At 44.5% G+C, this 18,072-nt stretch overlaps 2 protein-coding genes across 2 annotated transcripts; one reads left to right on the forward strand and one right to left on the reverse strand.

The window, feature by feature from the left end:
• Positions 1–830: 830 nt before the first annotated feature.
• Positions 831–9,756, reverse strand: LOC115061325 (coagulation factor XIII A chain-like). The gene is made up of 19 exons (XM_029529638.1): positions 9,621–9,756; positions 8,835–8,921; positions 6,028–6,078; positions 5,836–5,940; positions 5,579–5,755; positions 4,661–4,909; positions 4,452–4,570; positions 4,269–4,376; positions 3,831–4,005; positions 3,620–3,758; positions 3,295–3,398; positions 3,128–3,216; positions 2,753–2,906; positions 2,542–2,651; positions 1,847–2,038; positions 1,626–1,760; positions 1,368–1,504; positions 1,189–1,294; positions 831–866 (listed from the first exon to the last, which is right to left on the reverse strand). Exons 1-19 carry the CDS (start codon positions 9,754–9,756, stop codon positions 831–833), a joined length of 2,409 nt encoding a protein of 802 aa, XP_029385498.1.
• A 471-nt stretch (positions 9,757–10,227) lies between these two features.
• Positions 10,228–17,640, forward strand: nrn1a (neuritin 1a). Its single transcript, XM_029529598.1, has 3 exons — positions 10,228–10,479; positions 14,721–14,868; positions 15,944–17,640. The coding sequence occupies exons 1-3, from the start codon at positions 10,416–10,418 to the stop codon at positions 16,170–16,172; spliced, it is 441 nt and encodes a 146-aa protein (XP_029385458.1). The 5' UTR covers positions 10,228–10,415; the 3' UTR covers positions 16,173–17,640.
• Positions 17,641–18,072: the final 432 nt, after the last annotated feature.

Below are 18,072 nucleotides of genomic sequence, written 5' to 3' on the forward strand. Positions count from 1 at the left end.
TGATGGGGGCAGAAAAAGGCTGGTGGCTCCACCTGCTGGGAACTGTGTTGTACTGATTACATAACAGACACACAAACAGACCAGAGGTCAGTGTTAGTCCGAAGGTCAAACCACCTCCGTCTGAATCTTCACCTGTTTATTATAACACAACTGTCATATGGGGGAATCAGGTAACAGTTAATCAGTTACTTAATATAACTACTATATTTATTTAAGAAGTGAATAACATGGTGAATAACATTCTGACACCTTCTGTGCTTTTGAATATGCTTTTATTGTTCGTTAACAGGTTAACAGGTTATTGAAGTTAAAATCACAGAAGAGCTGAAATGAAAAATTATTTTAGGGATGATATAAAAATGAAGATATGGAATCAGACTTTGTAGATGCGACCGCTCTGAGGCAGCCTGGTCTCCTCACGAAGGCGTTTATTGATTGACAGGTTTTATGGTTGATTAATAATTCACGTTGACTCATATGTGATTAAAACAGATCCGAAGTGATTAGAGCTCTGTTTTATTATTTAAGTGTGTGGACATCCTGTCTGGTCCGAGAATGAGGAGGAGACTAAATGAGTGTTTGTACCACACTGTAAGCTCGTTCGAGGGCCCAGAATGTTTTAGCTCGATCTATTATTTCATTTTTATTGTTACATAAATGGTTCCAATGGCATTATCATGTTTTCCACACGTCTGGATTTAAATCAAGAAAACAAATCAATTATCAAGTAAGTTGTGCTCGTTATTGGCTCCGCCCATTTTAGTTTGAAGCTGCTGTGATTGGAGGAAATGTTGAGGCAATGGGGGACACCTCTCTGTGGACCAATCATCTCAGGGTGAGATGACGCCTTCACCAACTCCCCACACCTGAAAAAACACACCTGAATGTCAGCAGATAACACATAGCTAAGAGCTAACAGTTAGCTTCTGAATGCTATTCATCTGTAGAAATTATAAAAATGTTTGATACACAAATATAACCACATACAGACAAACTCAACAAGGTGTTTGACATGTTAGCACAAGCCAACGTGCTAGCTGGTGACAGGTTATAAGATAACCACAGTGTGTCTGTTGTTTAGTTGCTAAATGAACTGAAGCTAACACAGCTCCAGTTAATATGTAAATAGATGTTTTGTGTATTCTCTCTTCGGTGAACGATGAACGACATTAACAGGCCGTCGATTACCTGACTCAGGTTGCTGCAGTCCAACAATGCGAGGACAGCTCGAGCTCCATGGAGCCGAGGGATGAACGACTCCGTCCAAGTGATGGAGGCCTGAGGCTCGATGGAACTGAGACACACACACAGGTTCAAATACACAACAGCTTGTCAAAAGTGTGTAAATACAGAAACATGGCTGTCACCTGTAGAGGCGATGCCTGTGGCTGATGAGTCCGGCTCCCTCCAGGGCCACGTAGACGTTATACAGGGTGATGCTGAGTAGGTTGGTGAAGGTCACAGTCACAAACATCTGCTGTCCTACCTGAGGCTGACCGCTCAGCTGCAACCACAGAAGAAGCACATTAGAGACTCCAAAGAATGAGCAGATAGAAACTTTAGATCAGCTCTAGAACAACCCAGACACGAGAGGAACTTCACATCGTCTGTGTGTGTGATCGTACCGTCACGTTGAGGCCTGGGGGCTGCAGGTCGATCACCTTGATGGCACTCACTGATTGGTCGTCAGCCTGTCCCGTCACGATGCAGTGGAGGCAGCGTTGAGCGCCCAGGTGAGGCGTGTACTCCTGAGACGTGATCTTCAACGGCATGCGCTCCGCTGCAACACACACAGGGAAAATACACTTTTTGCAGCGAGGCCATCACGGAGCTCACACAATCCGACGTCAGGGGGCGGGCGCTCACTCTGATAGGGCTGCACCAAGGCCTTGAAGTCCTGATCTTTGAACTGACTGGCTGTGACTCCGGTGTAGAAGATGACCGATGCCGACATGTGGGCGTGGATGGTCCTGGGGAATTCACTGCTGTTGTGGAACTCCACCATCAGGTTCACGTCGTGACCCAGCAGGCATGGCAGCTGGGATGGAGGGAGGACAGGTGAGGTCATCATGGAGCTGCTGAAACTCAGCTTTACATCAAAAATCTGAATTTTTACAGCAGCTAGAAGACACTAAGAGAGTTGGTGGTGTACATGAACTACTGACACATCAACCAAAACACTAACTCTATATTTTATACCAGAAACTGTGTGAGCAGCAACAGAACGCCACATCTATCACGTATTCAAAGGTAACTCAAAAAGGCGGGAACGTCCTGGCGTCCTGAACGTCTGACGATGTTTGACGCTTACAGTCTCAGCTGACTCAGGATCAGTCCTGGTGCGGCTAACGCTAGCCGTTCAATTAAAAGGTGGCATGTTATCAGCAGAAAGCTAAACTCGCCAGTGAAGGCACCATGAGCGTCCAACCAGCAGGACCAGTCGCTGCTTTTGGATTTCTTATTACGTGAAATGAAGTATTTGATCGTTCAGTATTTTTATTCTAATAAGCTGTAGTTTTATTTTTCCAGCCTGGCTGTTACCTGTCCAACAGAGATGTTGACGGTCAGCTGGGGGTCGGGCAGCTCAGAGTGATCCCTGGAACAGCCATATTCCTCGGCCCGAGCCATCGTCCTCTCGTCCTCTGAACTTCCTGTGGACGAAGGGCCGGTCAAATGTCCCACCAGCTCCACATGGCTCTTCTTCACATTGTTGGCTGACTTTGGAGGTTGTGTGTGTGTGTGTGTGTGTTACCTTCAGGATACTTGTAGGTGTGTGTGACGTCCATAGGTGACGAGCCACTGACAGCTTTGGTGTAAATAGCCTGTCCAATATGAGTCTTATCCACTCTGAAGGGAGTTAGAGTCCCAAAACGATCCCGCTTTGAGAAAACCACGTCACTGTTCACCTGGACGGAGGACGAAGAGTTCAGTCAGTAAAAAGACTTCAACGGATTAAATGCTACATACTACATCTTCTGTTCTTTCTGTTTTCAGGTTCGAGGTGAGTTTATTATTACAGCAATAAGAGTTAAACTCAGAGTTGAGATGAGTCAGAAACAGATTAAAGTCCAAATGTTGAACTGCACGATGAGAGAAAACTCAGCCTGGATGTGAAAACGAGCTGAACCTCAGCAAAGACGAATCCCAGGTCGAACGGGTGGCAGAGCACGCCTTCCTTAATGGCAGCGACTGAGGCAGGGCCACAGCGGAAATGTCCTGGAAACCAAACACAGAGACGTCGTGTATCGTCGGTCCACTTTTTTGTTCATCCGTCCATCTGGCTGTCCGTCTTACCGTCGCTGGTCTCCTGTGGTGTGGCGTCCACCACCTGCCATCCTCCAAAGCCATTAGGAAGGTCAGGACGCACCATGAACGCCTCGTTCCAGCAGTGGTAGTTCCTGCAGGGTGAAGAAAACCCATCGGCAGTGATGAACAGATTAATGTGACTGAAAATGTAAAAATAAAGTTATCTGAATTTGAGTTATGACCGACCAGGAGGTCAACCTGAACAGAAAATGGATGTTAATGTTCTTTCGACGGAACAGTTTTTGTGGTGAATGTGCTTAAAAAGTCCTGACGCTCGCAGTGGGTTAGATCCTAACTGAGCAGTTAGACCGACCAGATGGAGTCTCTGGTGTGGCGTTTGTCTGGCGACCCATCCGGCTTGAAGATCAGGTCGGTCTTCAGGTTGCCCGTGTTGTCGTGGGCTGAGGAGAAGTTGGTGATGACCCTCGCTGGGATGCCGAGGCAACGGAGGACTGCAGAGAGATGGAGGATTGACACGGTGCCACAGAAAACATGTTCATTGGTGCACCAGGACCTGGACTTACAGGTGTTGAAGACTCCGGCGAACACCCAGCACTGGGCGTAACAGACGGGGACGCCAGTGTTGACGTACTGCAGCAGGATCTGGACGCTGCCTGTCCACGATGTGGGGGGCTTTCCCATGGAGAAGTCGTCACTCCAGTTCCCCACCATCACGCCGTTATCATCCTGAGAGTTAAGCTGAGAGGAAGACGGAGGTCAAAGGTCAGCGGAAAAAAGAGGGTCCTCGAGAGTCCAACATCACCAAACAAATGTTGGACAAACATCTTAAACCTGATTTAATGTTAAATCTGGGCATTTACCCAAAATTCCATCTTTGACTTTATGTTTAGAGGAAATTCTTATTAAAGTCAACAAAAATTTTTATTTGCTGATGCTTCTATTTTATGCACGAAGAAGATTTATTTAACACCCGGTGCCGTGACCACAGCTCCTGTCCTCACCATGGCGGACCCCTTCCTGACCACTTTGATGATGTTTCCTCGGTCATGGATCGGCATACGAGATGCATCCAGGATGTGGATGCAGGCGTCCAAAATTCCCTTTTCAAACTGCAGACAGAGAAAAGACTTTAACCCCGTTCTCTCTGACATGATGTGTGTCTGTGTGTGTTCCTCGGTGTGTACCTGTCCATACATCCAGTTGCGGGTCGACATGGAGCCGACCGAGCCCTGAAAGATCACACCGTTGTCGTTCAGGACGTACTCGTGCTTCTCGCTTTCATCAGGGAGGTAGACCGGATCCTCTGCAGAGACCAAAGAGAGCTGCTGTTTTTGACAGACAGACAGTTGTTCCTCAGCTCCCAGGGGGCATTAGGAGGCGGGGCAGATGGTACCTGGACACCAGGCGTTGAAGAGCAGGTACAGGTCAGTGCTCGGGTCCCTCTTGGTCCTCTGCATGCCGCCGGACGCCGCGATGCTCACGAATGTGCGATACTTACCCACGATGGCGTCAGGGGACGGCGTGACGCCCAGAGTCACAGTTTGATCAAGTGACTCCAGGATCTGACCCGACCAAAGGCCGCCCTGACGGGACCCGAAGGTCACCACGACCTCAGAGCCCTTACTGGCGCTGGGGCTGGAGCCTGGGGCCGTCAAGGAGAGGAGACAAAGAAGGGAGATGGAGCAGAGATTAGTGTTTGTGTGTCTTTGTGGTTTGTTTTAGTGTGAAGGTTTATTTCCAGTATTTCAGTTTGTTTCGTTCTGTTAGTCTGTTTGCAGGGAAATAAAAACATTTCAGTAAAATGATTGGAGAGTAGAAAATGAGACAGATGTGTGTGTTGTGCGTGTTTCCAGATGCAGCTGTGAACATCTGTCACAGCAGCTCTGATGTGTGTCTCCTAATCAGTCCGTTAATTGAACGTGTTGCTGTCGAACGAACCGACGGTCACAAACGTCTCCTCAGCAGCTAATTAGTTTTGGAGGGAATCATTTCATTAGTGAGCTGTGGCCAATGAGCACGCTCAGTGGCACAGGCCACGCCCCCAGGCCATGTGTGAAACTGAGCTGAAAGGTAAAATGTGTTTTAATAAAGAGGAGTTCACACAACATTGAATATTTCAGAAAAAACATATTTCTGTTTAGAAATCAGACATTTATCTGTTTTAAACTGAGAAATGACAGAATGACCACTTCAGTGATCTGAATTATTTTTGTATTTCTGTCAGGAAACAGCTGACTGATGTGTTCTGAGTTATCATTCTTACAGTTTAAACAAAGAAGTGTCCGATTTTAGAACACAGATTCAAACTCACCGATCAGGAAGTTGAGCTGGAAGTCTTCTCCTCCGGCCGGCGCCTGGTTGAAGGTGACCTTGATGACGAACTGAAGGCCTCGTCGAACCACCAGGTGGTTGATGTCGTAGGCTGACGTGTAGTGAGTCTGTTTGTTCATCTGCAGACACATGTCGACCTGCTGCACCGACAGAGACCCTGGGGGGCCGGGGGCCGGGGGCCGGTGAAAACATACCCATTATAGTTTTATCATCGGCAGCCGCGCTGTTTTTTCTTACCTGCACCAGGTGTAGTTCTGGGCGTGGCCTCAGCACCTTCATCAAAAGGCTCAAATTCTGGATAATCATCTTCCTCGGTTGTGAGGTTGGAGGTCGGCACCTGAAGACGATGAAATAATCACAGAATAACCAAATATTTCAGTTTCAGGTGAAGAGCGTCATGTTTCTGCTGAAGGTGTACCGGCAGAGGATAGCGCCCCCTGTAGGAGTTTTGGTTCCTGGCTGGATCAGACATGATGCTCACTGCAGAGAAAAAGAAAAGCAAAAAACATTTATGTAAAATAACTAAAGTGACCTTTAACATGTTTGATACAGAAGAAGAAGAGATTTAAACAAAGACTGAATTGGAAAAAAAATGTAACTGTCCTGATATTCAAGAGATGAAAAAAAAGATGTCGATGAAATCAGATCTCCGTAAAGAACATTGGAGACATTAATCTGTAATAAATAACTGAATAAAAATCAACAGGAAGTCTCACCGCGCAGATGGAGGACTGAAGTTTGTCTGTCGAGTCTCAGATGATCAGATCGACTTCAGCACCAGTTTATATACACACACTACTTCCTCTTTCTCACACACACACAGCACCATTCATACTTTTCTCTGCAACATTAACAGTTTATTGTTAGAATATTTTGATTACATTTCTTTGTCACCGTTGATTGACACAATAAACACACAACTTTTAAGTTTATAGATAGAAATTTAAATCTACTTAAAGTTTCTGACAGTTTGATGTGTTTTTGGTCAAAGCTCAGGCTGTTCACTGAAATGGATGAGACCAGAGTGTGTGTGTGAAGGTGACCTTGACCCAACGGACCAAGTTGCGACATGTCGATGTCACAGTGTTTACAACAAACAGCTGACTGATGGAGAAACACGCTGATTTCTGCTGAGTTTTGCAGTTCAGACACAAAAGAAATATTTACCAATAAATAAAAAATGATGAATTCAGATTAATGCAGGATTATTACACATGCTGTTAAATTAATAAAAGCACATATATTGGAAATCGGGACAGATGCAGACTGAGGATCTGGAGACGTGTCTCCTATTCATTTATTTCATTTTTCCTCTGCAGAGGCTGAAGTTTACATCAGAGGGAAATCAACTCAAATGAACAGAAAATAAAAAGTGGAATAAAGACGACGGTCTCAGAGACCTCCTGAGTCGTTTCCTCTGACCTGCCATTGATTGGTCAGACGGTCAGCACTGAATATGGACGCCATGGTGGCGTGCAGCCATCGCTCTGCTCTGCTGGGACGTCACATCTGTCAGCAGACCACATGATGAAACATCGGAGGTGTTTTTCTGCAGCTCTGGGCAGACGGCCAGGCTGAAGGAAACCGAAGTGTTCAGGTTTCAGACAGGACAAGTCTCCATCTCTCACCCCTAATCTGCCTGACTCATCAGGAGGGTCATCACGGTCTGTCAGCAGATCTGTTCTCAGGAAGGGAAAGGACGAAGGAGGCCAAAAGAAAATGACAAATAAAAAAACAAGACATGAGAGAACAGAGGAGATGGACGAGACAGATAAGACAAACCCTGCATCTTCGATAGTGACGTCTAGAGTCACTTCTCCACATCGGACGCTCCTATTGGCTCCGGTGGGTGATGTCACAGCCAATCAGAGAGTCTCTGGATCAGTCCTGTATGTTTCTGAGTTTATTGTGTTGACAGAATAAAGACAATCAGATATGTGGAGCTGATCTTTCATCATTAATGAGCAGAACTCCTGATCAGATAAAGAGAGAAACAGAGGAACTTTTCTGTGGTTATTCTGCTTCACACAGTTTTTATCAGGAAAATAAGGGAACATTGGAGAGAATCAGCTGATTAAGTAAAGATGATGAAAAAGGGTAAATGTTCAACATGTGCAGGTTAACTTGTCTCTGACTCTGAGAAAGAAGAAGAAGAAGAAGAAGAGGAAGTGAGAGCAGAAGGTCACTCTGATCTCCACTGACACTGTTAACACCGTCAGTTTAAATGAAGATCCATAAAATAATTCAAAGAAAATCATTAAAAAATGCTACTGCAACAACTTTCTTTGAAATAATCAGACGGAGAAGCAGCTGGAGGAAAAATCTGTCAGGTGATGATCAGCTGTGAGCTTTGGCTCTTCTAGTTTGTAAAAAGAAAAGAAAGAAACTGAGTTGAGCAGTTTGGAAAAAAAAAACAAAAAAACTCATCTCCAACATGACAAGCAGCCGGGACGTGGAGAGCAAAGAAGGAGAAACACGAGGAATTACTCTCCGAAGTTCCGTGCAGAGACGTCACAGCCGCTCTGTTAGAGACAGTCCACAGTCAGACTGTGTGCAGCTGAGAGGCTGAAGCGTTTATCACCACGCTCCAAACTACGTTAAAAGGTCACGCACACACAAATGTAATTTAGTTAAATATATTACATTTCCACGTTGGATATTATGATATCTAACAATATAGACAAATATGGTCGTCACATTAACATGAATCATGTTTCCCACCAGTCTTATTAAAATATTACAATATTTGAATTTTGATGAGCTATAATTAATTCAAACTTCATGAAAGTTTTACTTCTTGACATAAATTAATACAGACGGAGCAGCAGGTGTCAGAGGTCAAAGGTCATCACCTGTTTAAATAAACCTCATCTGAGTTACTGCTGCTGTCTGTTACTACCAGCAGATGGCGCCACCGACTTAAAGACAAAAGAACAAACTGAGGCTAGGAGGACAAATGATGCTGCAGCGCGCGCGCACACACACACACACACACACACACACACACACACACACACACTGCCATTGAAGAATTTGCTGCTGTGCTGTGATGTCATCCAGGAACCTGATTGAACCCCCCAGGTCTGAGATGAGTCCCAGAAGGACCAGTGGAACCTGAACCCGCACGGCCCCCCCAGTCTGGGACATGAAGCCTCTGTCAGGGACTACTTTCTGTGGCGGACTCATCCAGATTGGGGGGCGGCAGCATGGAGTGTGTGTGATGGGGCTGTAGTTACTCGTGTTGACCAGCAGGGGGCAGCAAGTGATGCCCCTGGGGCAGAACTGGGGCAGCAGGTGGGGAGGCTGTCTGCCTGCGTCCACTTCTGATTGGACGACAGAAGGATGGAGTGTGTCTGAAGGTCAAACTTACAGTCAGAACACACACACACACACACACACACACACACACACAGGTGCAGCCATTTAGTGTCTGTCCAGCAGTTAAATGTTTTCAGATTTGAATCAGTTTGAAACTATCTGGGGACCCAATTATTGTGTATTTCTGTGTGTGTGTGTGTGTGTGTGTGTGTGTGTCCTGCTGCAGCGCCGCATCGCCTCGGGGAAACATCTGTGTTAATATGCAGCAGCAGAGTCGGTTTGTTTCACATTCAGCTGACGTCAGCAGGAGAAGATCCCCCACATCTTCTGTTTCATCCTCACACACACACACACCATGTTGTGAAGTAAGTCCTGCTGGGTGTGTGTGTTTTGTGTTATTTTGTGTGTGCTCTCATACGTCACACAACCCTCCTTCACTTCCATTCATACTTTTACATTCACACAATCATAGTCCTCTTTTTGTGTGTCTGTGTTGTGTGACCAGCCCAGAAAGCAGGGGATGGATTAGGGGGCGGGGCCACTGTGTGACTGACAGGCTGTACCTGGAGCTGGTCTCAGACATCAGTCCAGACCAGGCCCAGACTGGAGCTGGATCAGCACAAAGGCCCGGTTTATCTTCTGGTTTTAAACTGAACTCAAAAGGTCAAAGGTCACTCAGGAGGGGGCGGCTCCTGCTCCGTCACCTGGGCCCTGATTTCTAAAAGGTCCAACACAGACGAAGACAACCCGAATCCGCCCACTTCCTGATGACATCACCACTCTGGGTCCCCGGGGCCACTGACGGGCCGACAGGTGAAGGCCTCGGACCTCACAAGTCATTTTTGAACCGTAATGCAGAATTTAACGATAAATTTGTTTAGAAATCTCTTAAAATAATAAAAACGGATTTTTCTGATCTCAGGCCTGAAATCTGAACATTTCCTCATGTAAATTAAAAAAGCATCTTTTGGCCTTCAAAAAACTAAAAATCTAAATTCTTCAAATTATTAATTGTTATTTCTACACAAATCTAAATTTGGTCTTTTGATATTTAAAGCTGATGTTTTTCAGTTTTTAGGAAGGCTCCAGGTTTCTGCTGCTGCTGACAGAAAGTCAAAGAAACATCGAAAATAACATCAGCTGGAGATTCTAATAAATCAGTTATTAATCGAAATGTGTTGATAAAAATTAGATGGATGATCGAGAGAGAGAGAGAGAGAGAGAGAGAGAGAGAGAGAGAGAGAGAGAGAGGAGGGGCTTCCTCTCTCTCTTTTCTTTTTCCTCTCCAGACGCGTAAAACCGGCAGGAAGCGCAGAGCCGACACGACGCAGGAAGACGGAGGGAAGAACAGAGCAGGAGGACCAGGACCAGGACCAGGACCAGGACCAGGACCAGGACCAGGACCAGGACCAGGAGGACCCGGGGCCGCTGGATGTAGCCGTTTTGCGGGTGTTTTGCGGGGAATGCGCGGCCACGCTCCCGTTTAGTGACTCCGGAGGATGGAGAGGATGGCAGGCAGCTGGTCCGGCAGATACCTCGGTCTGTTCCTGGCTCTACACATAGGTCAGACTCATCATTCAGTGTTATTGTTGTCCTGGAGGATTCATTGTGTGTCAGCTGTGTTCTAAATATATTTCATGTTCTGTCAGAAGAACACACATCAGAGTTAATCTGTGGGATTATTCTGGGATGTTTCGGTGTTTCCCTGTCAGGTTGACTCGTAATGAGGCGGCGGCTCGTTTTAACGGGACTACACTTCACGTTTGGAGTGTGTGTGTGTGTGTGTGTGTTAACAGGGGAATGCCCCCTCCTCCCCCCTCCCCCCTCTGTCCCAAACTGGAGACATTTTCTTCATTAAAAATAAAAAAATGATAAACTCACATTTAAAATATTAACAAAATAAAAGCCCCAGTTTTGGCTTCACGTGGCTCAGATTTCACGGTGTTTTATTTTGGTGCTTTAGAGAAAAGGCCTGGGCTCGTTCGTTCATGTGGGATAAAATAAATAAAAAGAGTCCGTTCGGGTCCTGCTGGACCGGATCCGGATCCGCAGTGTCCGGGTCTGCAGCTCCGACAGACAAAGACAAGGTCGGCAAAACAACAACAGCAAAACAAGCAGACAAAAAATACACCATGAAAAATTAGAATAAAAAAAAAATCATTTTAAAATTCCGTGTGCACGCGCGCAGCAGAGGCCCGCGTTTCCGCCTCGTGCACGATCGAAAACACAACGTGCACCGTTTTTTGTTTTCTGCTAAAAACCCCAAAGGGCCCGTCTAATACCTGGAGCTGCACACCGGACCTACTGGAGCTTTTTCTGCTGTTGCATAACGAAGCTGTGGAGGAGGGCTCTGCACGAGCGTGAGCGCGCGTGCACGTGCGTGATGGTGGCTCGGAGAAACGCTGAATTATTCAAGACACAGAATCTATTGTTAGAGAGAGAGAGAGAGAGAGAGAGACCATGATGAGCTGCAGAAAAAACACCAGAACAATAAAAAATTAAAATATTAAAAACGATAAAACTATAAAAAAAAATTAAAACAACAAAAAGAACGAAAACAATAAAAACAGGAAGAAGTCAAATCATTCCGTTTCCCGTTTTGATGCTTTTCTGATCAGAAAAAAAGATGATTATTTCACACAGAAAAATTAACACGAATCGAATGAGGTGGATTAATTCCGCCTTCCTTCATTTTGTTGTGTTGTTGTTCAGTTGTTGGTCTTTTCCGGTTTGAGTTTAGTTTGAATAGTCGTGCGTGATTGGCTGCTGCTAAAATCATCACATGTTTTTGGACCACGTGATGTTTTAATGTTCGTTACAAACTTTTTCCCTCCAGAATGATTCTTTGTGTTTTTATTGTTGTTAAATTTTGTAATTTGGCGGCTTTACGCGCGAAAAATGGGCTCGTGCCGGAGGTGGGTGTGTCAGACAACACGCTGCTTCTGGCAACGATGCACTGCAGGCAAGTGTGTGTGTGTGTGTGTGTGTGTGTGTGTGTAGGAGGGGTGAATCAGTGCGAGCGTGCCTGGACGGAGGCGTGAACGAAAATGCTGTGCGCGCACCCTCCTGTGTGCGCGTGTGACGGGACTGTCCTGATTTCACTCAACAGATTTTTTTTATAAAGAAAAGAAATAAACGAATAGACCAGAAATAATAATAATAATGATAAAGATATTATTATTATTATTATTATTTATTTTTTATTATTATTTATTTATTTATAATAATAACAATAATAATCATCATCATCTCAGCAGCTTGAACTGATTTACGGACCAACAATAAAAAGACTCAGGGGACAAAAACGAATAAATTGAGAATAAACGGAGCTGCAGCTCCGATGAGGAAGAAAACTAAAATCAAACAGGCCAATAAAATAAAAACTAAACATAAAACGATTTTTAGAAGAAAATAAAAACGAATGAAAATAAATCTGATCCGTTAGAAATAAAATAAGTATTTAAATGTTTGACTAAAAATGAATTTAATCAAAAAAAAGATTTTAAAAGCCTGAAGGAAAATAAAAGGTGTAAAAAAATAAATGAAATATCAGCGATCAGTGATGGGGGAACTTCATTCATGTGTTTTTGACCTCAGCTGCAGAGAGAAGACTGAACAGGCTGCAGGGAGAGATGATGTAATGCCTCCAACATACAGTGGTAGAGAGACACCCGGAGAAACAATGGAGAGAGAGAGAGGGGGGGGGGGGGGGGGGGGGGGGTTCATTCATCCACAGTGATTCAACATTAAAAGAACACTAAAGCTGAAATATTCAATCCTGAAAAACAAGAATATTATTAAATATTACTGTAAAAACCAAAAAATAAAAATATTACAGAAACTTACTGAAGTCAGTTTAAACTCTGATCAGATATCGTGACTCTTACTGCCACTTTCACTGTTATCAATTCATTTTTTATTTTTCTAAAGGAGTGAGATGCTTTTATTTATCGTATTTATTACGTCGTGTTTTAGAAGCTGCACTGACCGTCCGGTACAACAAATCCTTCTTAAGAAACGTTAGCAGTAATATTTAAAAACTGAAAATACCTGTGATGTCATTAAATGATGGAGGAACGAGACAGTAAATCCCATTAAAGGAGCGCTGCAGCGTTTCCATGGTAACAGTGAAGTCATTTAAGGTAATTTAAGTCACAACGTTAACACATTCACAACATCTGAATTAACAAAGTTCAGTTCAGGAAGAACCCGAACATCTGAGGAATCCGAAAAACATTTCTTCATCATCTTATTATTATTATTATTATTATTATTATTATTATTATTATTATAGTAGCAGTCACTGGAATAATAGTAATAGTGTTAATACTGTGACAGTAAAATACAAAACTCACATTCGGTGAGTTTGTCGATTTTACACCGACAAAATGTGTTAAACACAAAGATATTCATTATTATTTATTGATATCAAAACATATAATCCTAAAATTATAAAATAAAATAATTCCCCATTGTAGAAAGATTTTAGTACCAGAAGTAAAATAGAATAACTCTAAATTATTAGATAATAAATTAAGAAATCAGATTATGAGATTATAATTTCACACTCAGAAGAGACAAACTGTCTAAATCCAGATTTTAATTCATTATTTACTTCTTGACTTGGTTAACAGATTTTTTAAAAACACCTCTGCCGTTTTTTAATATCATCTATTATCAAATATTAACAAAATTAATAGAAAAATTCAGTGCAACAGCAAACAGCCAGGATCAGATCTATCTCTGAAAGTCAAATTTAAAATAGAACCATAAAACTAATCTATGAACGTTTAACACATCTGTGACCCGTCATCTTTAAAGCATGACGACAACAACAACAACAATTACGTATTCTACAAAACAAAGTTTCTGTTGCATTAAAAGATCATATCTGGGATTCAGAGCTGGTTCATATCAATTGTATATCTGTGGAGGAGTTCAGTTTTTTTATCTCTGAAACACAAAGAGGGGGGTTCCCCGAATAGAGCCCTGTGGGGCCCCGCAGCTGATGTGTTCAAGTACCTTTAGGAAGTCAAGTAGCGCCTGACCACAGCGGGCCAGAAGTCGGTCAGAACCCCCCGGATTGAGGGCCGGACGGTCATTAGATAGAATGACGGGTTCAGGTTTCACTTCACAGACCCAGAGTCCAGGTCCAGGTCTAGAGACAGAGACGGGCTCCACCTGTCATTCAATGAGGCCACGCCCCCAATATCCCTAATCCTCAGTTCAGTGTCACCAGGTGAACCGCAGGGTTCATCTTCACGGTTCAGCCTCAGAGGACCATGCTGGTCATTCTGAGCCAAAGGAGGACGGCACACACACACACACACACCTCGTCCTACATGTCACGCTGTGTTAGTCCACAGACAGCAGCCCTGTTATTATCCAAACCAATCAATCAGCCCGATCCTGCTTAACGAACCGTAGACACACACGAGTTAACAAAAAGGTCATGTAAAGGGGTGTGTCTATTCCGTGTTATTGCACATGTGAGACTGGCTGATTGGAGCTGGAGGCGTGTCAGAGCTGGCAACGCGCGCACACACACACACACACACACACACACCATCTTATGTCTTATGTGAAACATACATCACCTTCTACAGACACGTTTTCAGTCAAAGGAAGCCGGTTTGCTTTGATGTTGTGTGTCTGTTGTGTGTTTTTGTTCCTACCTGGAGCTGCTGGACCCCCCCGTTACTCTTCATTCACTCTGTGGCTCCGTCTGACTTCCTGTCAGTGGCGGTCGCTGACCTCAGAGGCCCGTCTCCTGCCTGCAGCCTCACCTTGGTCTCTCTGTGCAGTCTCTGTGTTGCAGACGGTGCTGGTCAGCGCTGGTCAATGTGACTCGGTGTTCAAAGGGTTCTCCGACTGTCTGCTCCAGCTGGGGGAGAACATGGCCAACTACCCGCAGGACCTGGACGACAGGGAGAACCTGCACAAGATCTGCAGGTAGGAGAGCATCATCATCATTTCACTTTCATTCTACAATCATCTAAATGAGCCCCCCATGAACACCACAGCAGCCAAACACAAGAAGTCGTAAGTAAAAATGACTGAGCCCAAATAATGTATGAGTGATTAAAGCACAACCCCGTTGGGGGGGGGGGGGAAACTAACCAGCTGAACCCCCAGCTCCCCCATTAATGCCCCCCTTTTTTCTCCTCCATGTTCATCCCACCATCCAAAGCGGGTGGGCACCAGATGGCAGCAATAAGCCCCCCCAACACACACATGATTTTGTAATTCAGTGACAGCTCCATCACAGCGGTGTTGAGGCGTGGCAGACACACACACACACACACACACACACACACACACACGTGTTAATTGCTAAGAGATGTAGAATCGACACGGCTCAGTTCAGAAGGTCAACATCAATAAGAGCAGATTGGGAGATTGGATTAGATGTGTGTGTGTGTGTGTGTGTGCGTGTGTGTTGCACCATGTGTCATCTTTACATGAACTGTGAGGAGTTAAAAAAAAAACCAAGAAAGCACTGATGGACAGATGAGATGTGACAAAAAAAAAAGACTGAACAAAAAGGAAGATTTAAATGTAAAATGTGAAATGGGGGGCTGACAGAGATGAAAATAGAGGATGGATGCTTCAATATGAATAACACATGAAAGCCTCAAAGAGGAGGGAAGGAGGGAAGGAGGGAAGGAGGGAAGGAGACGAATGAAGGAAATGAGCTCCACGTTAACATTTCAGCTTCACATGAAGACAAACCCTGACTGACCCGAGTTCTGGGTTGTGTGATCAATAAAACGAGATCATCTACGTAATGTAAATCTAAAATAAATCTGATGTAATCAGCTTTAGTTTTCAGACAGCTGAGTTCATTTTTAGGTTTTGTCTCATGTGTCGTTGTTTTTTGGGTTTCCTCCGTCAGCTCGGTTGTTTGTGTGCTCATCTTGTTTTCTGTTGAGCCAGATTCTGGGATGACTTCCACAGTTGGCTCTTCGTCCTTTAAAATCAGTCAGAAGCTCTCGGTGCTAACGCTTGCTGTGTTTTCTCCTGCCAGTTACTGGGATAACTTCCACTCCTGCGCCACGACGGCGCTGGCTGACTGCCAGGAGGGCGCCACGGATCTCTGGGAGAAACTGAAAAAGGAGTCCCGCAACCTGGATTTCCGTGGGAGTTTGTTTGAACTGTGTGGCGGCGGCAACGGAGCCCCCAGACCTGCCGACGCCAGGGGCCTCACGTTTGTCCTAACCACGCTGCCCACCATACTGACTTGGCTGGCGTTTTAACACATCGGAGGAAAAAAATAAAATAAAAACACAAAGTGAAACGAAGAAACAAAAACACAAAAGGAAAAACCCAAATGAAAAAAAGAAAATAGAAAACGAGTGAGATCTTCTCTTCGATAAAGAAATTCCAACTTCAAGGACCGAGTTTGACCTCATCGCCAGAAATCAACAGCCAAATGGAGTTTGTATGACGGCAGCCTGGGACTCTGCACGCCGTCCTCCTCGGAGTGCTCATCCAATCACACGCTGACCTGACCTGGAGGTCAGTGACATGAAATATTCAACATGCCGTTGAGCCGAAATGATGACCGCGATGAAAATTTGATGGATTCTTGCCCGCTTACAATCGTGGAATTACACAGTATTACAGTCAACCATGAATTATTGATGTTTGTCGGCCGACACGACACCGTACCAGGCCGCACATCAGGCCGGGCTGAGCTTCACTCCACTAAACCAGAGACCGAGCCGAGGCCTGGAGCCCCCTTCAGACCGGTCACCTCATCTCCATCACGGACAGTTTTTCCTTTTTTACGGCGCCACGCTGACTCTGTGGAGCCCGGTGACTCGATTTGTGTTCTGACTGGCTGTTTGTCGTGCTCAGGCCGCGGTCACACCAGCTTTTATTTATCAGGGGAGGCTTCACCCATTCGAATGGCGTCGTCACATTTCGGTGTTGGAGTCAGTTTTGCACAGTGTCCTGCCTTTTGACTTTGCCCCGCGCAGCATGGCCCGCAGTCAACGGCGCTCCTGCCGTTGGTGTGTTTTTACATTTCTAGTTAACTTTAGCTCGTCGAGTCGGCTAGCACCTAATGGACCAACGAGGAGCAGCCGGCCCCTGGTGTGACCGCAGCCCCGTCTGAGCTGCTGATCGACGGGTTAAAACCCGCACAAGTCCGTCGAGACAGAAACTAAACATTTTAGGAGACGAGCGCAAACTCTGAAAAGTCATTTCCCAAAATAACTCAACTCAAAAGCTGTTTCTGCTGTTCAGCATTAGCTTCTGTAAGGTTGGCTAACAAAAGCAAATGAAGACAACCAGCTAAATTCAGTGTAACACCTTCAGTTAGCTACAATGGTTTAGAAACAAATTGAAGTTGGCCAACAGTTTGATGTCGGAGGTAAACCCGAAGACATCAGTTTATAATTCAACTAAGAGTTCAAATAAAATGAGTCTGATTAGCAGAGAACTAAGGTTGTTTTTTCTAGCCGTTAATCCAGACTGAAGAAAGCTTGTTAATATTTCAGCTAAATTTAAACTAACAGCTCAGTTTGGCTATTAAAAACATAGTAAATATTCCTTCAGGAATTAGCAAACAGCAGCTGGTTAGCAGTTAAGAGAAGGCTAGCTAACAGTTTAGCTTAGCATGAAGCTGTTTGGACTCACATTTTAATAAAAAAAAACAAAAAAAACAACCAAAAAAAAAAAAAACCTAAAATTTAACTTAAACATTTTAGTCGGTCTTTTGTTTCCTGCGTGAGTTTGGCTCATTTCCTGAAATCTCAGGAGGAAGTTTAAGTTTCTGTCAGAGACGTCAGACGGAGGGAAGCACGTGAGGTCGAACTGTAATTAATGTTGATTTCCTGCCATTTTTCTGTTCGAGATGAGTGAATTTGAAAGCAATTTGATTTATTCTGAAAAGCTGACAGCAATATGAAGACATGACTTCAGGCCAGTGTAGCTTCAAAAAAGAAATCAATCAAACTGTGGCTGAAGAGCGAGAAGACTGTTGCCATTTAGTGCATCCCCCCTTTTCATACGCCGTGATTCATACTAGACCACCTTAGAGGTGAACTCCAGTATTTTAGGTCTCTATGTTAGATTAAAAAGCCGAGTCCCAACAGTACAGTAGCATCATGAAATACATAAATACAGAAAATCAATTTGAGGAGGTTGTTT

This window comes from Echeneis naucrates, chromosome 20 (genome assembly GCF_900963305.1).
Source record: "Echeneis naucrates chromosome 20, fEcheNa1.1, whole genome shotgun sequence".
Classification (NCBI taxonomy): domain Eukaryota; kingdom Metazoa; phylum Chordata; class Actinopteri; order Carangiformes; family Echeneidae; genus Echeneis; species Echeneis naucrates.

Coding starts and splice junctions, on each gene's coding strand:
- nrn1a (XM_029529598.1), top strand. CDS start 10,416: ATGGAGAGGATGGCAGGCAGCTGGTCCGGCAGATACCTCGGTCTGTTC. Junction 10,480..14,720: donor GTTCCTGGCTCTACACATAG/GTCAGACTCATC, acceptor CTCTCTGTGCAG/TCTCTGTGTTGCAGACGGTG. Junction 14,869..15,943: donor AACCTGCACAAGATCTGCAG/GTAGGAGAGCAT, acceptor TTCTCCTGCCAG/TTACTGGGATAACTTCCACT.
- LOC115061325 (XM_029529638.1), bottom strand. CDS start 9,756: ATGACTTGTGAGGTCCGAGGCCTTCACCTGTCGGCCCGTCAGTGGCCC. Junction 4,910..5,578: donor CCAGCTCAACTTCCTGATCG/GTGAGTTTGAAT, acceptor TGACGGCCCCAG/GCTCCAGCCCCAGCGCCAGT. Junction 4,377..4,451: donor GCAACTGGATGTATGGACAG/GTACACACCGAG, acceptor CTCTGTCTGCAG/TTTGAAAAGGGAATTTTGGA.